Source organism: Balaenoptera physalus (assembly GCF_965194825.1).
Source record: "Balaenoptera physalus genome assembly, chromosome: 14".
Taxonomy (NCBI): Eukaryota; Metazoa; Chordata; class Mammalia; order Artiodactyla; family Balaenopteridae; genus Balaenoptera; species Balaenoptera physalus.
The window spans coordinates 53,337,807-53,361,029 of record NC_138893.1 but is presented as its reverse complement, the minus strand read 5'-3'; the positions used below and the strand labels follow the sequence as shown (position 1 = coordinate 53,361,029).

Sequence of the window (23,223 nt, the reverse complement as noted above, 5' to 3'; positions counted from 1 at the left end):
TGGGCTCAGGCAAGAGGGAAACTTGGAGCCCTTTGGCCCCCCTGAGCCAGCCCTGCTGCTTTTCCTAACAAGGCCTCTTTTTGCTTCTTTCCTGCCACCCCACTTCCCAAGTCCCAGCGTGGATCAGCTTCCCAGGGCACTTGTCCTGGGGTCCCCTCCTGGTGACAGCTGACCTGTGGGGCTGTGTGTGACCAGCACGGGCCTGTCACGTGGCAGGCTTGGTGGGAGGAGCTTGGCAGGGGAGTGGGGCAGTTGAGGGGCGGCAGATCACAGGCAGCTCCTCATCCAGCCAGCCTCGCCTCCCACAGGGAAGGGCCAGCTCAGCCAATCGGCTCCGCCCAGCTCGCAACGCGGAAGCCGGGGAGCCAGCCTGGCTCCTGGCTTTGGGGCTGGGAATTGTGGGAGGCGGGCCGGGCCCCACTGGAGGCACCCTTTTGTGTAAGGACCCCAGGAACCAGTCCTCTGTCTGGCCACAGGGACACTGGGTTGTGGCATTTCTCCAGCTGCTCCCCAGGGGGAGGGAAGATCTCCCTGGAGCCAACAGGCCTAGCCTCTGACCCTGGAAACACCCAGCCCAGGCCTGCCTGAGGGCCAACAAGTCAGGGTGCAGCAAATTTTTAACCAGACACGTTGATCATTAACTGGGGTAGGAAGGAGTCCAAACTCAGCATCCCTCGGGGGCAGAGGCCAGCTGGGCTTTGAGCCTCCTGTGGAGATGCTGGGCCCCCGAGTCTGGTCCTCTGTGAGGCAGGGGCTGAGCAGGGCCTTGTCCAGCACCGTGGGGGGCTGGGCCTCAGGGGAGGGGAGGAAGGTGGACATCTCAGGCATCTACCCCCCTGTGACCACCCCCTTCACTGCCACGGCCGAGGTGGACTATGGGAAACTGGAGGAGAATCTGCACAAACTGGGCACCTTTCCCTTCCGAGGTAAGTGGGGTCTGTCCGCTGTGGGAGTTGGGGAGATGTGAATGACCCTGGTCTCCTCAGCCAGCAACCAGAGGAGGGTACACAGGCTCTTTCGAGCTGCTCTTGGTCAGTCGGGTACCCTGGGAGTCATTTATTACGGGAGAGGAACAGGGGGCGTTGGTCTGGAGTCAGGAGACAGGCAGGAAGCTAACTGCTGACCTGTGATCTTGGATTGAATCTCGTCTGCCTCAGTTTCTCCAGCTGTAAACTGTTGAAGTTCTTAGCCCAGCGTTATTGTGAGGATCAAACTAGATAATGGGTGTGAAAGCCTTTGTCAACCAGCCACTCTGTGCAGGTGTGAGGGTAGCGGGGTGTCATGTGGCAGCGCCGCCAGCGGGCTCATCTCCCTCAAAGCCTTGTTTGCACACTCTCTTCTGGGCAAAGCCTCCCTCGGCCAAATTAATTCCTGTCCTGGATCTTCTGACTCATTTACCCCGTTACACATGGGCCTCCCCTCTCTGAGATCAGGGACCAGATCATATTTGTGACACTCAACATACAACACAGCCACAGGCACGATAAATGAAGATAAAAGAAGCGGCAAATTCCGCCCATCCTGCCCTGCCCACCCTCATCCATCACCCGTGACAGTTCCCTGAGGCAGTGCTTTCAATAGCCCCATTTCACAGACGGGAAGCTGGGGCTCAGAGTGACGAGATCACTTGCCCAAGGTCACTCAGCTAATAAATGGCTGAGCTGGGATTTGAACTCAGGTCTGACTGCACAGCCATGCTCATTTTCACTCCACTGCACTGACTGATGAGTCGCTAGGCCAGATTCTAATAAATAGACCCTGATGGGCACCAACTTGGGAATGGAGTAGTTCCGACTGGGGTGATGCAGTGGAGCAGTTCGGAACACGCACTCTCGATTCAAACCACAGCTCGGCCACTGACTTCGCTGTGAGATAAATCTCTCTAAACCTCAGTATCCCCATCTGACACGTGGGAGTAATAATGGCCACATCACAGGAGGGTTGGGAGAAGAATCTGAGAGAATGCAAGTGAAAGCATGCTGTAAATTGTGAAGGGCGATGTACATTAGAAGGTGTGGATTCCAATGATAACGATGATTAGAATGACAGTATGATCGCCACTGTGGGCAGAGCCGCACTGTGACAGTGCCCGCTGGCCTGACTGAGACCCCATTCGTATCTCAGTGCTGAGGCGATGTGACCCTTCCCTAGCGGACAGTGAATGCCCTGTGGACGTCCACACTGAGCAGTGACACAATCTCTAAGTACATTTCTGCTGGGGCTCAGCTCATCGGAGCCTGAGGGTTTGGGCTGAGGCCCGGATCTCTTGAAGCAAAGTGAGAAGCTCCTTGAATCTCTTAAGCGAAGACTCTGCTTCACCTCCCAGGTTCAAGGACGCCTTAGTGCAGGGGGTGGGGAGGGTAGACTTTGCATCCAGTGTCTGCCTGCGCCCCAGGCTCTTCTCTGGACCCTTCCTTCCCCCTCCCCCCAACTCACTGCTGCAGTGGGGACAGGGGTGCCTAGGAGCACAGGCTGCAGAGGGTTTGGCAGGCTGGCCACTGGTAAACTACAAGGCACCAGCTCCCACCTCAGCTCTCTCTTACCCCCGCACGTGGGGGAGCGGGGCACTGTGTAGAAGAGCCCAAAACCCGGAGTTAGAAGACCTGTAGGAGTTCTAGTTCTGCCAGTTACGGCCACCTTGGAAAAATCACTGAACCTCTCTGATCCAGCTTCCTCATTTTAGAATGGGAACTGGGCCACAGCGTTCAACATAGTCCTCCCAAGGAACCCAAACCCGAGGCCCCGGCACAGACAACATCGGGCCATAGGGCCCAGTCACAGCTCGCAGGATGCAGCCAGCATGCCCGGGAAGGGAGCAGTGAGCCACTCTAGCGCGAAAATCTATGTCTCTCTTGCTGGACCCTCACCCCCTTTTGCAGCCCAAACTCAGGGGCAGGGGAGGGAACCATCACATATCACATTGCCAGGGCCTCCTGCAATGAGTTAAAGGTCCTCCAAAGAGGAGATGGGAACCTGCCCTTGATGAATCAGTGAAGAGTTCAGAGATTCTTCTGAAAGGCATTGCCTGAAACTGTGCAGCTCTATTTATTATTTACTTATTTTTTTCAGCATAGTTAATTTGTACTAATTATTTCAATAAAGAGTATTCTTTTTAAATAAAACTTATGACCGGAGACCAGAGGGAAGGGTTTTTGCAGAAGGGCCATTGCTCCCTGAACTCACACCCACAAACAACCTCAGAGATGAACTTTGAATTGTTATTTCCAAATGAGGTTAGTGGATGACCCCAGAGTTACTCCAGCAGGATCAGTGAGATGATGATTCCCAGAAAACCTTAAGCTTCTGTCTTATTCCCTTATTATGAAGGAAAGACTATGGTTTCTTGTGATAAGGTATAATATTTTGTGTATATTAAAGCCATTAGTTTGTTAAATAAAATATTTTGTTTAAAATATCACAATTTTTATAACCCTATTTGGCATTGAAAAATGTGTTATATGCCTCTGGGAGTGGCCCAGGCCTGTTTCTACCCTGAGAGGCCCTGGGTATAACTTGGGTTTGACGGTCAGACTCTCAGCCGTCTGTACCTACAGAGAGCCTGGCCAGCTGGCCCACCCACTTATAACCTGAACTGTGCCCACTTACAGGGGAGTTGGGGGCAAATTCTGGGTTTGCAGGTGCATCACTAAGGCAAGAGGTAGCAGCCCCCATCCTGAAATGGCCCCAGGGATCTGGGACGGGCTGAAGCCTCCTGTCCTGTGTATTCTGCCTTCTCAGCCTACTGCTTGTCTTCCTCCCAATTGTGACCTCATGTTATTCCAGAATGAGCTCCTTTCTGGACTCCTTTGGCTTCTGGACCCTCTCTGTTATGGGGCTGGGGGCTGTAAGTGGGGATGGAATGCACTGAGCTGGCAGTGGGGCTAGGCCCTTCATGGAGGGAGACACTAGCCTTAGGCAGCCAGGAATGGATGCCAGCCCAGCCAAGGGGGTCTTTCAACCATGGCCAGCTTGACCCAGCAGCCTCTGCCCCTTGGGCACCATCAGATGGGGAGGAAGAGAAACCAAAGACTGGAGGATAAGAAGGCCTGAGTTGCAGAATAGGTCACAAGCAGGAGGCAGAAGGGACTCAGAATTGGGGAAGCTACCCTTCCACTGACCTTGGGGACAGCTGTCAGGGTGGGAGAAAGGTCCCAGGCCTCAGCCCATGCCTGTCAGACTAGACAAAAAAGATCCTGTGGCCTTTCCCCGCCCCGCCCCTCAACCAGCTTCCTCACAATGGGGTTCATTGCTGAGGTGGGAGGGGCATTCTAGGGAGGGCACAGCGGGGGGCCTGCCTGCCAGACAACCTCAGGGAGCCTGTCCTTTCAAGCATGAGCCATACCATCTGGGCTCCCCCACTCTCAGTGTGCTCTTAGCTCTGCCCGCCTGGCGTGGGGTCCTGGAGACCTTCTTGGAGCTCATCCAGCAACCATCATGCAGGGTGGTGCTGGGGACCGCCCTCTTACTCGGAGGTGGAGGCCTCATGTTGTGGATGCAGAGGAAGAGGAGAAGGAAGACAGATTCTGAGACTGCACAAGACGAGCAAGAGCCACCAGAAAGCGAAAAAGCCAGGAATGAGAGCTGGATCAAATCGCACTTTAGCTGTCTTTCCGAAGAGAAGCTGGCTGCCGGCAGCAACTCCACCTGCAGCCACAGCGCCAGGGCCAGCAGAGGCGGTGCCGCTCCCCAGCCTGAGAGTGGCAGCGGGGAGGCCAGCACCACGATTCGCGTGGAGACCTTCACCACGAGGCAAGGAGAAGAGGGCACGGCTCTTCACCAGGAGCCCTTGACCAGCAAGCAGAGGATGTCTGGGACCTCAGTGACCAAAGAGACCCACAAGGAGTCTGGGAAATCCTCGTCCACGGATGAGGCCACATGGGCCGCCGTGGCTGCCTGTACCAAGGAGATTGACACCAAGGGGCAGCAGCTGGCTGCCTCCATGTTGCAGCGTGCCACGGCTTGCCAGAACTCAGGCCACCTGGAGTCCAAGGACATCAGCCAGGAGGAGCTGAAGGCCCTCGGGGAGGTGGAGCTGAAGCTGAAAGGGAATTTCCTCACCCAGCAGGAAACCACCACAGCTGGTGCCAACCACATGCACACCTTCCATAGCCATTGCCACCATGGCCACGAGGGTTATCCAAGCCACCCGAGCCACCCGTGCCACAGCCTGCCGAACTGCGGCCACCAGGCCTACCAGCCCTTTAAAGCCACCTAACCACAGATGGAGATGCCCCTTCCCCCCACAGGGCTGGCACACAATCACAGGCATCCTATGTGGTCCATCTCTCCGATGGGGCAAACTATGTGGCCCAGATGCTGCTCAAACCCCTTCTTTGTCAGGCCCTCACAGGGGTCCCGGGCCCCTTGGATTCTGTGAGCAGGGTCTGCCACTGATGGCCCCTGATGGAGGGAGAGCTGGGGGGAATTGAAGCAGCTGAGACAGACTCACAGGCCACAGAAGACCCACCAAGAGAAGATGCACGAGGCAGATCCCAGGAGTAGCCGAGAGCACCACGCTGATGCCAGCTGCCTGGAACTGAGCCAATAAAGCCTTGTATACCCTCACTCTGAATCTGAGGGCTTTGTGGCCAGCCCCAGGTCTGGGCGGGCCTCCGGGGAGAGGGTTCCTCCTCCCACAGTCCTCTTCGTGTGGGCTGATTCGAGACTCCATAAATCGGCCTCCCAGGTCTCAGTTTCTGGGCGTGGGGAATCTCCAGGGGGCTCAACCGCCACCGACCTGCTGCTGCCAAGGAAGGAGGGAGCAACCGGGAGTTGGGGGGAGTGGGGAGAGACAGGCTTTGAGAAGCCAGGAAGTAAGCAGGGGTGGGATGTAGGTCACCCTGTGTACTGCCGCTCTCTCCCTGCCCGCACTGGGGTCCATGTTGGTGCCTCCCCACCACCTACCTTCAGAGCTACTGTGCGATACGCTCTCTCTTCTTGTTCATGCTACTCTTGCTGGGGCTGCCTCTGCTGCAGTACTGCTAAACTGTAGTAGGATTAGTACTACCAGTAGCTCCGCCCGCCTTTTTTTGAGTGTTTAGTATATGCCATGCTCTGTGTTGTGTTACGGCACAGTCCCATGAGGAAGGTATTATGTTATCTCCGTTTTGTAGGTGAGGCTCAGAGATGTAATTTTCCTGAGACGGCCTAGACAGTAAGTGATGTTGCTGGGGTCAGAGCCCAGCTTGGCCTGACTCCAAAGCCTGTACCCCGAATCCCTACCCTGTGCTGCCCCTGAGTCCGATGGCCACCATCCCCCAATAGGTCTATCTCTCTTATACTTATCCCTGTCCTCTTCCCACATGTCCTGACACTTGCTGTGTCATCCGGCAAGCCTGGGACTCTCCTTGCCTCCTCTTCCTGGGTTTCATGAAGCCATTTCTGGGGCAAGCAGTGACCCCCAGTTAGGCAGTTAACGGGAGGCAGCTGTCTCCCCCATGAAACTTGAGAGAAGTCAGCTACATGGCACTGTCTAACCTCCAGTGTCTCCTTTACGTAGAAATTTCTTACCATTTGCATCTATTATGGATTTACCAGTGGTTCCCAACCTGTGGGCCTCCAACTCCAGGAAGAAGGTGCCCAGAATCATTGCAAAGGATGGGTAAATCTATAAACACCCTAAATTTTGTCAATTGATTTTATGGAGCATAGTTGGGAGTATTTGAATATTTTTGACATTACTAATAAGTGACTTTACATAAATGTTGATATGTGTGTCTGTGAATGTGTGTGTGTGTGTGTGTGTGTGTGTGTGTGTGTGTGTGTGTGTGTGTGTCTATTTAAAGTACTTCATAATAGGGACTTCCCTGGCGGTCCAGTGGTTGAGACTCCACGCTTCCACCGCAGGGGGCGCAGGTAAGATCCCTGGTTGGGGAACTAGGATACCCCATGCCGCACAGCGCAGCCAAAAAAAAGGAAAAAAAAGTACTTCATAATAAAAATCTTAATTGGAAAAAAATGGGGTCAATCATACTGGAAAATGTTGGAAGCTGCTAATTAGATGGAAAGCAAGAGCAGTGAGGTTTGGCTTCTGCAAGTGATTGTTAAAATGCATAAAATGCGTGCATTTATCTGGAAGACCTTAAATCCCTTATTAAAAACTTATTACATAAAATTTCAGATTAGCTAATTATGACTTTGGAATCTTAACTTTTAAAAAGTTCCAAACTGGCAAAATTCAAATGAAGTCTGTAGTTAGTATCGTACCAATGTTTAAGTCTCTGGTTCTGATCATTGTACTCTAGTTAGGTAAGATGTTGTCGTTAGTGGGGGCTGGGGGAGGGATGTATGGAAATGCCCTGTACCATTTTTGCAACTTTCCTGTAAATTGGAAAGTAGTTCAAATTAAAAGTCAAAAAAGTTTTCAGACAATTTAGTTAAGAGTGATATCAAAGTTTTATTACAGTTGTGCTGCAAGGAAAATAGCTTCTAAGCAGCCAACTGAAGTACATACTCTTGGTAAGGATATTTTTATAAGAAAAGAGAATGGTTAAATCATTGTTAGACTACCTAGAAAGAAGAGAGGTTAACAATCACTAGACTCTTGTCTGAGAGTCCAGTGGGAGAGTGGCTGGTTTCCCAGATCAAGGAAGGCTTAATTCCATTAAAGCTCATTAGGAAATTGCTTAAATATTTCATCAGGAACTTTCATTTCTTCTTAGTGAGAGGTTATGAATTACATCATGCAAAAAAGCTCTGCCCTAGACCAGGTTTGGGACAATTTTTCTTTTATACAACAAAGTATCAACGCACATGTCAACAGGCAGTGTGCTGGGTGTCACGAAGGAGGCCAAAATGAGGAGGACACCATCTTTGATCTTGATGCTTCTAGACAAGGTAGGGCAAGTGCTGGGCAAGGACAAAATGCTATGGAGCACAAGGGAGAGGGGGATTAAGGAAAGGCTTCGTGGTTCTTGCAGAATTTGAGGGGCTGCAACTAGGGAGGTGTTCTGGGCAGAGAGAAAGGTGCAGGAGCAAAGGTGTAGAGGCAGGATGATGGCAGTGTGTCTGGGGACTCTGACAGTCAGTTTGGCTGGAGGGGAACATTTAGAGATAGGCAAAAGGGAGGAGGAAAAGCCCTAAAAGTGACTCCAAAACCTCAAGGCAAAGAGAACTTAGGAGACTGTCCCATCCAATTTCCTCATTTCACAGCAGAGGCCAGTTTGAGAAATTCTGCCAAGTCCCAAGAGGTGGGGGTCGGGCAGATTGAAGGGTTCTGAGGATCTCTGTGCATTTTTGAGTAGGCAGTAGGGAAGGACAAGGAATAGGTAATGGAAGTTCAGAGGAGAGATGTCCAGTGAAGGCTTGATCCCAGGAAGACTTCTCGGAGGAGGTGGCAAAGATGATGGGCCAAGGGGCATAACACTGACTGGGGATACTCCTTACATCAAAGAGACTGTGATTCCTTTTGGCTACAGTAAATCACCCTGTTGCTTGTGTGTCCTCAGCCCCCACCTACTCCCCTTACCAAGCCTTTCTGGCTCCCCGGAGCAGCCAGAATAACCATGGGGGCAAGGGAGAGAAGCTTCTGAAATGAGCCTATTTCCTCTTAGAACTGGAGAGGTCCTGAGAGGTTCCTGAGTGCAGCCTCCCGTCCCACACCAGCCATCCTCCCCCTCCTCAGACTGAAAGTGGCCACCCTCCTGATTTAAGGCTTGAGCACTCCTCTGACTAATATAATGATTACAGCTAACATATTGAATGCCAGGTTCTAGCTATTCCAAGCACTTTACAAATAGTATCTCATTGAAACTTCACAAGTCTTGAAAAAGGGCACCAATATTACCCCCATTTTTCAGTTGGGGAAGCTGAGGTTTGGTTAAACCATTTGCCCAAGGGCTCAGAGCTGGCGAGGGGCCACATTGGGAGTAAAACCCCGGCTCTGACAACCCGACTGTGCTGCTCCCTGCTTCCCCACCGCTCACTTTCCTCACTCCCCACCCATCTGGAACCCTGGCCTTTTCCTCTCCTTTAGCCCCACCTCTACACCACAGTGGCACATTAGGCCTGAAACTGGACATCTGGTCAAGGAGAAGGAGGGGGCTCTTGGCAGTATCAGTTCACAGACTTCAAAGTGCTTGCTTTCTCGTACATTTTCTCATTTGAGCCTTTAAGACAGCCCTATCAGGTAGGATTGAAGTGACTTTATTGTCGTCCCAAAGAAAAGGAAATGGGGTCTCAGCGATGTGACTTGCCCCGTAGCCAGAGGGACTGGAGTCCAGCGCTTGCCTGACTCTATCACACTTCCTCTTCCCCAGCCTGGCATCTCTTCCTTCTTGGGAGTCAGGCCCGGATCGGATGCTCCCTTAAATGAAATGAGGAGAAGCCACTAGGAGTCTTTTTTTTTTTTTTTTTAATTTAATTAATTTATTTTTGGCTGCGTTGGGTCTTCATTGCTGTGCGCGGGCTTTCTCTAGCTGTGGTGAGCGGGGGCTACTCTTCATTGTGGTGCGTGGGCCTCTCACTCAGTGACCTCTCTTGTTGCGGAGCACGGGCTCTAGGCGCTTGGGCTTCAGCAGTTGCGGCATGCAGGCTCAGTAGTTGTGGCATGCAGGCTCAGTAGTTGTGGTACACAGGCTTAGTTGCTCGGCGGCATGTGGGATCTTCCCGGACCAGGGCTCGAACCCCTGTCCCCTGCACTGGCAGGTGGATTCCTAACCACTGCGCCACCAGGGAAGCCCCCCACTAGGAGTCTTGAGCACAGGGGCCTGCTTCGCCCACCCAGGACAGCTCAAGACCCAGCTGTCCTGCTGTTTAGGCCAAGTCCAACTGTGGGGACTGGAGGCTTCTGGAACTGACCACCAGAATGAAAGGGGACTTGGGAGTGAGTGACTGTGTCTGGAGACATGTCTGAAGCAAGAAGCCCCCTTCAAGGGGGCTGGCAGGAAATGTTGCGGAGGCCGTGGCAAAAGCTTGATCTCTAAATTCTTAGTCAAAGGGTGCTGGTCCAGTCGTGGCTGGATTGGAGCCCTCTCTGGGGTTGGCAACTCTGCAAGTGGGATGATGCACTGGGAAATCACTGTGGCCTTATGGAGCAAGACAGAAGGAGGCTTCCACCATAGGCCCCTAGCCTGACACGGAGGAATTGATCCTGAGGAGGCAATCCAACAGAAGCCAAAATCTATTTGCCTCAAGATGTTCCCTGCAGTGTTACCAAGGCAAAAAACTGGGGGAAATATGCTAAGTATCCGGTGAGCTCTTCTGGCAACCCACTCAGTGGACTTTAATGGTATAGTGAACAGCACAGAGAAAGGTTTGTGGTGTAAAGCTGTCTCCCCATCACACTGTGTCCCCTTAAGGATGACTCACAGGAACAATCTCTCTTTGTCCCAGTGCCAGGAAACTCTGTGTTTCTCCAGGGCAGCTGCTTTGCTTTATCTTGATTTCTACATACCTATCAGCTGACCACGTTTCCCTTTTAGCTTTGACTGTCGGGAAGCTCCAAATCAAATTTCTGGCCCATCAGAACTGTATGGCAGGGATTTTGTATACTAACATTGCCCCTGGCTTTCTTTTCTTTCCTTCCTCCCAAACGGTCTTCTATTTATTAATAATCTTCGTTTATTGTATGCTGCATTTAAGAAAAAAAATTTGGAATGGAGTGGAGAGGAGAAAGAACAGGAAAGAGAAAGTAAAACGAAAAAAGCTGAGAGGAAAATGGTTTAACCTTCCGTTTAGATTCAGCTGAAGAGCATCAATTCCACTGGTCTCTCATGGATATAAAAGGGTTGACACCTTTAACTGGTAAAGTTAGAAATCTCACAGATGATGGCTAAAAAAGGAAAATGCAAAATAAAATAATGAGATGTCATTTTCCACCCAGAAAATTGGCAAAAATTAGTTCTGACAATACTCAGTATTGGCATGGCTGAGCACTAACAGTTTTTTCTATGTGCTGCTGGGCTATGAACTGGCTAATTGGAATTTTGGCACATGAAGATGCATTTACATGCGACTCAGCCTTTACACACCTAAGTATCTAAACTGAGAGAAACTATTAAACGTGTTTGTTTCAGCATTGTCTGTAATAGCAAAATTAGGATGTATTCTAAATGTCATCAAAGGGAGGATGAAAAGTAAATTGTGGTCTAACTTCACAAGAGAATATTATACAGCAATGAAAATGAATGAATCAGAGCTCCCTGTACTGCTGTGGCCAAGGTGCAAAACACAATGATGAGCAAAAATGGCAAACTGCAGAATGTTATGTAAGTGTGATTCCATTTCTATTAAGTTTTAAATGGCAAAACCCATCTTATATATTGTTTATGGGTCCAGATGTATGTTTTAAGGGTATAAAGACATGAATGGGAACAATAACCACTTGAGACACGCCAGAGATGAGGAAGAGGAGGGTGACGGGGTGGGGGGCTGGTGTCGTGGGTGCTGGGTACACGGATGTGGATTCTATTATTAACTATTCTTCTGGGCATGCCTAAAATATCTCATTAAAACAAAGAAAAATGGTGTGAACACTGTCACCGCGACTGGGTAGCACACTCTGCCTGCATCAGGACAAAGATGGGAAGGAAATGTGTGATAAACTGTGGTGTCGGGGAGGTAGGAGTCTGGGTGAGCATAAGTCCAACATCCGCCTTTTCACAAGCACGTGGGAAGGTGTCGCCTCTCTTGCAGGCTTCGTGGTCCAGGGCTCCAACGGCGAGTTCCCCTTCCTGACCAGCAGTGAGCGCCTGGAGGTGGTGACCCGCGTGCGCCAGGCCCTGCCCAGGGACAAGCTCCTGCTAGCCGGCTCGGGCTGCGAGTGTGAGGCCTTAATGCCCGGGCCCTGGCGGTAGCTGCTGGGGGCGGGGGCAATCTCCCTGACCTGGGGCTGGGTCCGGTCTAGCGCTTGCTCTGTCTCTTCTGCGCTGCGCCCCTTGCTTGCCCCAGGGTCCTAGCCCAGTCCTCTGCCTCCTGCCCTCGCCCACCGGGGCCTGTAGGAAAGACTTCCTCCTTCCTCCTGCAGCCACTCAGGCCACGGTGGAGATGACGGTGAGCATGGCCCAGGTCGGGGCTGACGCCGCCATGGTGGTGACCCCTTGCTACTATCACGGCCGCATGAACAGTGCCGCCCTCATTCACCACTACACCAAGGTGGGTGTGAGGGGTGGGTGTGGGCTTGAGGTCTGGGGCCAAGAGGAAGCTGGGTGAGGCAGAGATGCTGCCTGGGGAGGGGAGGGGAGATGAGAGAAGCTGGGAGCAGAGTGGTGAGCCTACTTCCCATGAATGGCGGCTTTGGGAAAGGAGAGGGATGCCACCAGGTACCAGCTGTGTGACAGTGGGTGACTGACCTAACCAAGCTGTATTGCTGTTTCCTCCCCTCCCAAACGGGAGGAATAATGGAACCTTCCTCCAGGGTGGTTGTGAGGACTAAATTCAATCAAAACATAAAGGATAAACGACTGAGAACTGTGCCTGGCGCACAGAAAGCACCCCTAAGTATTAGCCAGGACCAGTGCTTGCAATCAGGGTGCGTAGCACTGTGACTTCTAGCCCAGCAGGTGGGCCAGTCCAGGTAGCCCTGCAGAGACCCGAGCCCGGACCGCCTCGGGCCTGGGGCAGCTGCCCTCTCCTCTCTTCCCTGTGCCCCTCAGGTTGCTGACCTGTCTCCAATTCCTGTGGTGCTCTACAGTGTCCCAGCCAACACGGGGCTGGACCTGCCTGTGGATGCGGTGGTCACACTTTCCCAGCACCCGAATATCGTGGGTATCAAGGACAGCGGTGGTGATGTGAGTGGCAGCAGCTCTCGGCTGGGGCGCCCTCCTCCTCTTCTCTTTTGCTACCAACTTCCAGGCAGCTCTGGGACCCGCTTCAGTCCTGGGCTCCTGTGTGGGTTCCCTCTGTCCTGTGGGCTCTCTGGGGTTCGTGTGAACTCTGAGGCATCTCTCTGGGACCTAGGCTCTCATTCTCCCACACTTGCCCAGCCCCCATCCAGGCTGGTGGCAGAGCCTGTGGGCCCAGCTCTCACACCAGGTTTGCCGTTACAGGTGACCAGGATCGGGCTGATTGTTCACAAGACCAGGAGGCAGGATTTCCAGGTGTTGGCTGGATCGGCCGGCTTCCTGCTGGCCAGCTATGCCGTGGGTAGGCCTCTCACTGCTCTCAAACTGTGATGAGTGACCAAGATATACACAGGCAGCTGGGTTCTGCTGGGAGAGATGGTGAGGGCCAGGACTGGGTGTAGAGGGGGCCTTTGCCAGCCTGCCTGCTCGGAAACCTCAGAGGTCTGGCACACTGCTTACTTATCTGAATAGTGGGTGCTTGTGAGTGACCTTGTTGGGCAGAGGAGGGTGGCCAAGTACAATCCCTGGCCTGTAGGGGGGATGCCTACAGTTCGCTCTAAGTCCCAAGCTCCCTGCTTAGGTGACAAATTTAGCTCCTTTAATCTCACCTTGTAAATCATTCTCTGAGGGAAGAGGCCTTGGGGCCCTTCGCACTAGTCTGGGAGTGCATTTTCCTCTCTCTGTGGCTCCAGGCCAGAATGAATTGTCAGGCCTGCGGGGTTGGGCTGGGTATCTTCAGCTGCCTGATCAGACTCTGTTCCAGTCCAGGATCCTAGGAATGTCACCATTAGACCAACTGCTCTTATCTGCTTGGGGTCAAGGTCCTTGGGTTCAGACTGGATTTGAGCCATGGAGGGGAGGGAAGCATCTGCTCCCTTCAGCTGAAGCCCCAGTGAGTGTAGATTTGAGTTACTTTTCCAACGATGCAGGCGAAAATGCTGGTTCCTATTCTCTCTTGTCTCTGCAGACTTTGACTTGTAGTATAGGTCCTGCGTAGCTCCCCTCTGCCTTGTCACAGTCTCTAAAGGGGAGAGTAGAAGGGACCCATTTATGCTTCATTCCTGAGAGTGTGGTAGATGGAAATATCACAGGCTCTGGAAGTTGGGGATCTGAGCTAGAATCTGAGCTCTGCCATTTATTCACTGAGAACCAACAGGGCAAGGTACATGACCTTTCTGGGCCTGAGTTTCTACTCTGCAAAGCAGGGAGGTGTTATGAGGATTAGAGAGCATTGGCCCTATGTCTGCCATAGTGCTCGGCACATAGTAGGTTTTCAATAAATGGCATCTGTATTAGCTCACTCGAGCTATATTAGCATTAGCTTGAAATGCCTACTCTCTCTCCAGTCTTGAGGCCACTCTGCTTTGAGTCACTCCTAACTAGCTTTGGAATCACACTCACAGGCTTGCAGAAGTGGCAGGAACCTCTGAGATCACAGCCAGCCCGTTTTCATTGCCCATATGAGAACAAAGAGAACCAGAGAGGGTTGAAGACTTGTCCAAGTTCATGCAGCCAGTGGGAGGAAATGCCGGGTCTCCTGACTATGTCTAGTGCTCTTTCCCCTCCCCTAACCTCTCCCTCACTGCTGTCCCAGGCTGAATTCACTGGGGGGAATAAAATTTCAGTAGAGCAAAGGCTTCCCATCCACTCCATCCCCTTCCAGGGCTGATGAGTCAGGGGGCTATTGGAGGATCGTGGAGGTGTCAACTGGCAGGTGGGACTTTACTCTGCGGGGGGGGGGGGGGGGGGCGTGTGCAGGGAAGGAACTGTCCTTGAGTTAGCCTTCAGGCTCTGCTCCCTGCCCCTCAGCCTGTGGGAGTCTATTTTGAATATGCTGGAAATGTTCTCTCTGGAAATCTATACTCTGTGAACTCACAGAGCATGTCTCAGATGTGGCTAGCCAGTGGCCTAGAAATGCACAGCCTGTCTGCCCAGAACAAAGAGGTGCTGGGGACCAGGATTTGGAATTCTCTGCAGGCAGAGGCTCTGGTTGGTATTCTGCATCTTACTCTGTGGCAGGGGCTGTGGGGGGCGTGTGTGCCCTGGCCAATGTCCTGGGGGCTCAGGTGTGCCAGCTGGAGCGACTCTGCCTCACAGGGCAATGGGAAGACGCCCAGAAGCTGCAGCACCGCCTCATCGAGCCAAACACTGCGGTGAGTTCCCAGCCAGTGGACCCAGAGTGGGGGTGGTCTGTGTCCTCATTGGAACAGGAGCCAGTGCTGGCACAGGGGTCCCCACTTGGTCTCTTCCCTTTCAGAAAGTCCTTTTAGAGAACATCCCAGTGTGGGAACTCTTTGTGCCTCCCCAGAAAATCTTGACTTCAGGAACAAAGTCGAGCCACATTGGTTCTCGTAATGCACTTACGTGTGCATTAGAATTCATTTAGGGAGCTGGTTAAAATTCTGCTCCTTTAGGCTCAGGAACAGTCATTGAGACTAGCATCCTGGGTGACTGTGACATCAGGAATCCTGGAACCTTACTTAGAGATGCACTGCCTAAAGAGAGGGAACCATGGGCCTTTATGTCAGCTTTATAAGGGGCCAGATCCTGAAAAATAGAATGATTGAGAGTAATAAAGGAGTGGGAAGGCTGGAGGTATTCAGAGCGCAGCTTTCCCAGGAAAGTCCTGTCTTCAAATAATCCATTCTGTAGTCAGACTGTGTACCCCAACTCTGTGCTGGGTAAGTCAAGGAGAAGAGGCAAGATGGAATGCTTGTCAGTTGCAGGCAGTGTTGTGCTGAGCCATGTTGGAGTCTGAGGCAAAAAGAAAAACGTGTGTCCCTGGACACGTGTTTTTATTCATATTTTAAATTAAACTTTTAATTTTAGGATAATTGTAGATTCACATGAAATTATAAGAAACAATACAGGGAGATCCCATGTACCCATTACCCTGTTTCCCCCAATGGTAACATCTTAAAAAACTATAGCATGAAATTACAGCCAGGATTTTGACATGTATACAGTCAAGATACAGACTATTTCCAGCACCGTGAGGATCCCTCGTGTTATCCTTTTAGAACCACACCTACTCACCTCCTGCCCCCACCCCCTCCTTAACCCCTGGCAAGCACAAATATGTTCATTTTTATAATTTTATCAGTTCAAGACTGTTATATAAATGGAATCAGATAGCCTATAACCTTTTTATTTCCTCTATGAACAAATCTTTTTTTTTTTTTTTTTTTAGTCTGTAACCTTTTGAGATTTGCTTTTTTCACTCAGCATAATTTTCTGGAGATTCATTCAGGCACATGTAAGCAATAGTTCCTTTTTATTGCTGAATAGTAGTTCACGGTGTGGCCATAAACGGCTTGTTTAACCATTCACTTGGTGAAGGAAAGCTGGTTGTAAAGCTGCTATGTACATTTATAAACAGGTTTTTGTGTGACCATAAGTTTTCATTTTTCTGGGGTAAATACACAATTGGTGGGTCGTATGTTGTTTGCAAGTTTAGTGTTTTAAGAAACTGTGTTCCAGAGTGAGTGTACCATATTGTATTTACATCAATGTAAATGTATGCGTGACCCAGTTTCTCTGCATCCTCATCAGCATTTGGTGTTGTGACTTTTTTTTTTTTTTTTGCCATTCTGATAGGCATGTTGTGACATCTCATAGCGGTTTTAATTTACATTTTTCTGATGGCTAATGCTATTGAACATCTTGTCATGTATTTATTTGCCATCTATATATCCTCTTAGAAGAAATGTCTGTTTATGTCTCTTGCCCATTTTGCAACTGGATTTTTTTTTTTTTTTTTTTTTTAACTGTTGAGTTTTGGAAGTTCTTTATACCTTTTAGATACTAGTCCTTTGTCAAAAATGTGGTTTGCAAATATTTTCTCCCAGTCTGTAGCTTGTCTCGTCATTCTCTTAACAGATCTTTTGCAGAGCAAAAGTTTTTAATTTTGAGGAAGTCCAATTTATCAATATTTTCTTTTATGTTTATGCTTTTGATGCAAGTCTAAGAACTCTTTGCCTAGCACTAGATTGTAAAGTTTTTCTATTTTTTTCCTAAAAGTTTTATATTTTACAAGCCTGTGACCCATTTTGAGTTAATTTTTGTAAAACGTATGAGACTTAGATCAAGGTTCATTTTTTTTCTGTTCTTTTTTGGCCTGTAGATATCCACTTGCTCCAGCACCATCTGCTGAAAAGATGGATCTTTCCTTTACTGAATTACTTTTGCACTTTTGTCAAAAATCAGTTGGGTGTATTTGTGTGGGTCTATTTCTGGATTCTCTATTCTCTCCATTGATCTATCCCTCTGCAGTACCATACAGACTTGATTATTGTAGGTGTGTAATAAATCTTAAAATCAGATTTTAAGATTTTAAGCTAGACTGATTCCTCCCACTTTGTTCTTTTTTTCCCCAAAAAATTGTTTTAACTAATCTAAATCCTTTGTCTTTCCATATAAATTTTAGAAAAATATTGTGTATGTCTACAAATACTTGCTGGAATTTTGATAGGAATTGTGTTAAACCTGTACACCAATTTGGGAACAATTGACATTTTTACTGTGTTGTCTTCAAATCCTTGAATATGGTATGTCTCCATTTATGTAGACCTTCTTTGATTTATTTCATCAGCATTTTGCAGTTTTTGGCAAACCAGTCCTATACAAGTTTTGAGAGATTTACACCTAAGTGGCTCATATTTTTTGAGTGATTATAAATGATATTGTATTTTTAATTTCACTATTCATATGTTCATTGCTAGTATGTATAGGAACACAGTTGATTTTTGCTTCTTTATGTTGTATCATATGACTTTGCTGAACTCACTTATGGGTTCTATGAGATTTTTTCTATATTCCTTGGGATTTTCTACATAGACAATCATATCATCTATACATAGGGAATGTTTTATTTCTTCCTTTCTGATCTGCATACCTTTTATTTCCTTTCTTGCCTTATTGAACTGGCTAGAACTTCCTGCACTATGTTGAATAAGAGTAGGGAGAGTGGACATCCTTGCCTTGTTTCTGATCTTAAAGAAAAGCATTCAGCCTTTCACCGTTAAGTACAATGTTAGCTGTAGGTTTCTGTAGATGCTCTTTTTCAAGTTGAGGAAGTTCTCCCTCATTCTAGTTTTCAGAGAGTATTTAAAAATCATGAATGGATGTTGAATTTTTGTCAGATTTTTTCTGCATTGATTGATTTGATCATGTGATTTTTTTTTTCCTCTTTAGCCTGTTAATATGGTGAGTTACATTAATAATTTTCAAATATTGAACCAGACTTGTATCCCTGGGATAAACCCCACTTGCACATGGTGTATAACTCTTTTTATATATTGCCGAATTCCATTTGCTAATATTTTATTAAGGGTTTTTCCTGCCTATATTCATGAGAGATATTGGTATGTAGTCCTTTTTCTTTCTTCCTTCCTTCCTTCCTTCCTTCCTCCCTTTCTTTCTTTCTTTCTTTCTTTTCTTTCCTGTCTTTGTCTGATTTTGGTATCAGGATAAAAATAGCTTCGTTAATTGTTTGGGAAGTGTTCCCTCCTCTTCTGTTTTCTGGAAGAGACTGTGAGAATTGGTGTTAAGTCTTCTTTAAACATTAAAAAACAATTCTCCAGTGAAACCATCTGGGCCTGGAGATTTCTTTTTTGGGAGTTTAGAAATAATAATGGCTCCACACTAGGCCTCTACGGATACCTCCCTAGCTGGAAGGGGTAGAAGTGCCTTCTTACTGCTACCCGTGTGGCCTCCACTGACATCTTGAGTGTGTCTGGTGGGGTGACCTCCTTAAGGGTGGGCAGTGGTCAAAGTTCTGTCTCTCCTCATTAGGCCTCTTCTGAGACATCCCTCACGGATGCGGAGGAGCACTCTTTATGGCTGAGTGTGGGGTAGAAGTTCCGGCTTCCAATTCAGCCTTTGCTGGCCTGGGTGGGGTGGAGCCACAGTTTTCTCCTGTGGGGTTTGGCTGGTGTAGAGTGAATACTGTCGACAAGTTCTCCATCTTGCTCAGCTGCCGGAGAGAACAGACGTTTGTGGGGCTTTTCTTGTCTCTGCTCATTGGCATTTCAGGGTCACTGTTCCTTTAGCTCCAAGTCTGGACCGGGGAACTCAGCACCGTGTTGTTCCTTGGGTCCCAGGGTTCCTAGTTGGTCTTCCTTCTCTCTGCCTTTCAGAATTTTACATTGGTTTTTATATAATGTCCTGGGTTTTTTTAGTTCTACTTACTGGGAGGAACAAGGAAAAGTACACCTATTCCATCTTCCTGGAAGTGGAAGCTCTAAGCAGTTTTCTAAATGGTGATTTTTTTTTTCCCTCCTAGAACATTAAAGTAGTTGGAAAAAATATTGAAAAATTTAAAAGTAGGCACATTAAAATTCACAGCATTTTTTTTCATTTAAAATATTTTATCTAGGGCTTCCCTGGTGGTGCAGTGTTTAAGAATCCGCCTGCCAATGCAGGGGACAAGAGTTCGAGCCCTGGGCCGGGAAGATCCCACATGCCACGGAGCAACGAAGCCCGTGTGCCACAACTAAAGACCCAACACAGCCAAAAATAAATAAATAAATAAATTTGTTTAAAAAAAAAATTCTTTAAAAAAAAATATATATATTTTATCTATACCAGAAACATAACTTATTAGAATTTTACTTCCCTGGCTTGAATGGAAGCAAACACATCAACATAATTTTTTTCCCAAATCTACTTCTAGAAAAAAATTGACCATTCAAAATATGCAAGACATATATATAGGGGCACACATAATTAGTTTGCCTCAGGCTACAATATGACAGGGCACGGCTCTGTTGGATATTGTCTTTATTTAAAGCTTTGACACTTTGTTCATCATGGATTTTTTTTTTTAATATTGCATTAAATATTTGTCTTGTGACTGAGTTTTGCCTCTGAGGCAATAGTCCCCGACCGATCTTGGCAATGTTTTCTTTGGTAAAGTGGTGGGAAGGCTCTAGATTTCCCTCACAGCTTATATCTTTACCTCAAAAGGACAGATTAACTCAGATTTAGAGAAAGGACAGCTGAGGAGGCAAGCACGAGTTTCCCTGGATGTGAAGGTTCTCCTGGGATAGGATGGGCTACAGAGAGAGTGTAAGAATTGCAGAAATGAGGGCCTTTCAGCTGAGCCCCATCAGGGCCCAGGCTGTACTATACATTCTGACATTCCACTGGGGCGGGACCTCTGCTCTCCCACTCCCATCTGCCTGTGAGAGAGCAGGTCCCAGAACCTGCATACCACCCGGATAGGAAGAGGAGGAGCTTCCAGGCCGCTTGAGGTCTGGCCTAATAGTGGTATTTTTCTCATCCAATTCTTGTGACATGGGGTAGATGTTGTTACCTCCTAATGTGATAGATGAAGCAGCTTGGGCTGTCCCTTGGGAAGAGAGGATACTTGCTGCCTTCCTAGTCCTTGGCATGCCATCCTGCCTTACCCTTCACTCTGCACCCCGTCCTGTGCCAACTCTGGGCACACACTCAGGAATGCCTGGAACACCTTTCTGCTGCCCGGGCTGTAGGCTCAGCCACCCCAAGAGCAGCTTGATGTCACCTTATTGCCCTGCACTGCTTGAACACAATGTGCGTCCGCTGCCCTCCCACCCAGCCGGCCTCCTGCCCCAGCTATATTTAGGATTTTCCCTGGTTTTTACCTCCAAAGCGTTCAACCGTTTCTCCGCATCTGAAGAGGGGCAAATCAGAGATCTTCAGACCCTTATGTGGAAGAAAGCTTTCCTCTAGGTACTTCTTGTTTCCATCGTCTTTCCCACCCTACTCAGGTTTTGGGTGAAATGCTCAGGTTATTAGAACATGACGGGGGCCAGGCCTGGGAGGAGGCTTGCTAAAGTCTACTGGCCTCTAGTGGTGAATAGTTATTAGTCAGTCATTCATCAGTGGTTCTCAACCTTTTTACCCCAAACAACCTCTTTTATTAGTTGTACCCTTCTTGAAGCCCATATTTCTAAGGTTTTACTTCCCTCAAAATGAAACTTTATTAAGTAATAATTACTTTCTTAGTTTTTAGGTAGTCAAAGATTAATCTAACACTTCCCATCAGCATGAAACAACCCGTTGCTATGCTAAACACAAAGAAACTTGATTCTTCATTTTCTGTAAAACTCCGTGCATGATTTTAAGTTAGATCTCCCACTACAATGGAGAAGACTTTACAGATCATGTTATCTGGCCCCCTCGTGTTTTAGGCAAGTGAACTTGCTCAGAGATAAGTTAATGATACAAGGTTACAGAGTGAAACTTCTTCGGACAACGATGCATTGTTTTCCCTGTGAGAGCATTTGGAGCTGGGGTCAGGGAGGAGCTATGGGTGCATGGGGAGAGACCCTGCTGGGGGGGCAGTAGAGGTCTGGGCTGTTCCGACTCCCCACTCCTGGTGTGCCCTGGGTCAGGTTCCAGAGAACTGGGCTGCAGACCAGTGAGGCTCTAGCGCCCAGACCCACAGCGCTGCTGCCTTCTCCCATCCCAGTTTGAGGACTGAATGCCACTCTCCTCCCCGATGGGGCAGATTTCTCTCCTAAAACCAAAGCAGGTGCCTTCCTTCATTCTAGGTTTTGGCATTGTGTTCTCTACTGCGGACCTGCCTTCTGGATTCCCAGTCTACCCTGGGTGTCATACATTTGGTAGTCAGTTTACCGGGAGGGAAGGGTGGGAACCCTAACTTTCCGAAAGTGACACATGTCCGGGTCCCAGATATGTGTGTGCAGGGGACTCCCCAGTCTCTTCTAACAGGCCCTGCTCCTCAGGTGACCCGGCGCTTCGGGATCCCGGGGCTGAAGAAAACCATGGACTGGTTTGGCTACTACGGAGGCCCCTGCCGCGCCCCCTTGCGGGAGCTGAGCGCCGACCAGGAGGAGGCGCTGCGCCTGGATTTCACCAGCAACGGCTGGCTCTGAGCGTGAGGAGGGGACCGCCGGACCGCGCCCATCTCAGCCTCCTGCCTTGCGGCAGCAGCATAAAGAGGAACGCGGGGTACGAGGGTTCAAGGCCCCTCTTCTTACTTCAGTCCTCCAGGTAGCCTCTCTCCAGGCGCTGCCATGCACGCTCGTTTCCTGTTCTCCCGGCCCCATGACCTCGCATTTGTATCCTGAACTCTGGGTCTCTAGAGACCTTCAGTCTGGGAAGGAGCAATGACTTACTTGTTTCTCTACTGTGCTTTTCTGTCCCCTGAGACACGTGAACCAGGAGCCAGAGGGGAAAGCCAGGGGGTCAGTTGGGCACAGAAAGGCCATGTTTTACTGAAAGGAAGACTGCTTAGACTTGGAGGTACAAACCTGAGTCCAGCACAGTGCAGCAGGAAGCCAGGGTGACTCCTGAGAACCCAAGTTCTGACTCCTTCCAGGGGAAGCAATAGGTTGGGAAACCTGATCAGAAATGTGTCACTGGTCTTTCAAAGACACCCCCCCTCCCCGCCCCAAGCTGCATTCTAATCCTTTCCTAAATCTATTTTGATTGATCTCATATTGTCTCTAGCCTTGATCCCAACCATCATGTGCACAAGTGAGACAGCCCAGTGGCTTGCCAGAACTGGTAAATAATGACACCTGGTGGATAAATGTTACATTCTAGAAGGCTATTCTAGCCAACCCAGGTCTGAAACATTAGGAAAGGGGACTTGGCCTGAGATAGGACCATCCTCTTGCCTATACACACTCTGCTTTTATTGTTAGGAACAATTACTTTGTTACTGCAATAAAGTTGAATAAGTTAAATTAGTGTGGCTATGTACAGATTAACACTCCACTGCTATGCAGATCTTAGGTTTCCGGCCCAGATGTCAAGAACCTTCCCAGAGGCAATTTAGCTCCCAAGGTCTGCGTTTTCCCAGCTCTGAGAGAGGCCCTAAGAATACCAAGCAAACATAACCATTAGATTATTGGAGGCCTATGGAAAAAGTTATTGAAGTTTTAAATGGGAGAGGTAAGAGGCAAAAAGGTTCAAGTGAGATATTTAGAAACACGTAGCACATTCATTTAAAAGGCTGCTTTCTCTAAAATGTTCAACCTTGGGAATTCCCTGGCGGTCCAGTGGTAGCAATCCGCGTTCTCACTTCCGAGGGCCTGCGTTCAATCCCTAGTCAGGGAATTAAGGTCCCACAAGCAACGCAACAACAACAACAACAACAAAAATTTAACCTTTTTCAGTGATATCTGACTAGTGGCAGAAAACCTGAGATGAATTTTTAAAAAACTACTCTCGTTTAAAAGAAAGGTAAACATATCGTTGTTTAGGGCAAGGGCTAAAGGAGAGAATATAAAAGGTATCAATCTTCAGAAGAAACTGGGCATCTGGTTGGCACTGAAGTTTGGGGCTTAGTACCTGGGCTCTTCTCACAGGCAACTTCTGGAAGATCTGGGCTCAGAGGAGAACCAGGTTTAGGGATGGGGCAAAAAGTTAGGGCTAGGGAGGCAGCCTAGGATACCGGTGAAAGCTCAGTCTCTGGGGTTTCCATTCT

At 48.9% G+C, this 23,223-nt stretch overlaps 2 protein-coding genes across 4 annotated transcripts; both read left to right on the top strand.

Annotated features, from left to right (window-relative positions):
- Positions 1-250: 250 nt before the first annotated feature.
- On the top strand, positions 251-22,480 carry HOGA1 (4-hydroxy-2-oxoglutarate aldolase 1). Of its 3 annotated transcripts, none has more exons than XM_082424131.1 (7): positions 251-926; positions 11,635-11,763; positions 11,966-12,093; positions 12,594-12,728; positions 12,987-13,083; positions 14,802-14,935; positions 21,515-22,480. In XM_082424131.1, exons 1-7 carry the CDS (start codon positions 716-718, stop codon positions 21,662-21,664), a joined length of 984 nt encoding a protein of 327 aa, XP_082280257.1. In that variant the 5' UTR covers positions 251-715; the 3' UTR covers positions 21,665-22,480. The 3 variants fall into 3 exon arrangements, with proteins under 3 accessions (XP_082280257.1, XP_082280258.1, XP_082280256.1); XM_082424130.1 differs by having other exon boundaries at positions 327-926; positions 11,617-11,763; XM_082424132.1 differs by lacking the exons at positions 14,802-14,935; positions 21,515-22,480 and adding an exon at positions 14,446-14,773 and having other exon boundaries at positions 314-926; positions 11,617-11,763.
- LOC309642507 (uncharacterized protein C10orf62) lies at positions 934-7,893 on the top strand. Its single transcript, XM_082424129.1, has one exon. The coding sequence runs from the start codon at positions 4,166-4,168 to the stop codon at positions 5,213-5,215; it is 1,050 nt and encodes a 349-aa protein (XP_082280255.1). The 5' UTR covers positions 934-4,165; the 3' UTR covers positions 5,216-7,893.
- Positions 22,481-23,223: the final 743 nt, after the last annotated feature.

Coding starts and splice junctions, on each gene's coding strand:
- HOGA1 (XM_082424130.1), top strand. CDS start 716: ATGCTGGGCCCCCGAGTCTGGTCCTCTGTGAGGCAGGGGCTGAGCAGG. Junction 11,764..11,965: donor AGCCGGCTCGGGCTGCGAGT/GTGAGGCCTTAA, acceptor TTCCTCCTGCAG/CCACTCAGGCCACGGTGGAG. Junction 14,936..21,514: donor TCATCGAGCCAAACACTGCG/GTGAGTTCCCAG, acceptor CCTGCTCCTCAG/GTGACCCGGCGCTTCGGGAT.
- LOC309642507 (XM_082424129.1), top strand. CDS start 4,166: ATGCCTGTCAGACTAGACAAAAAAGATCCTGTGGCCTTTCCCCGCCCC.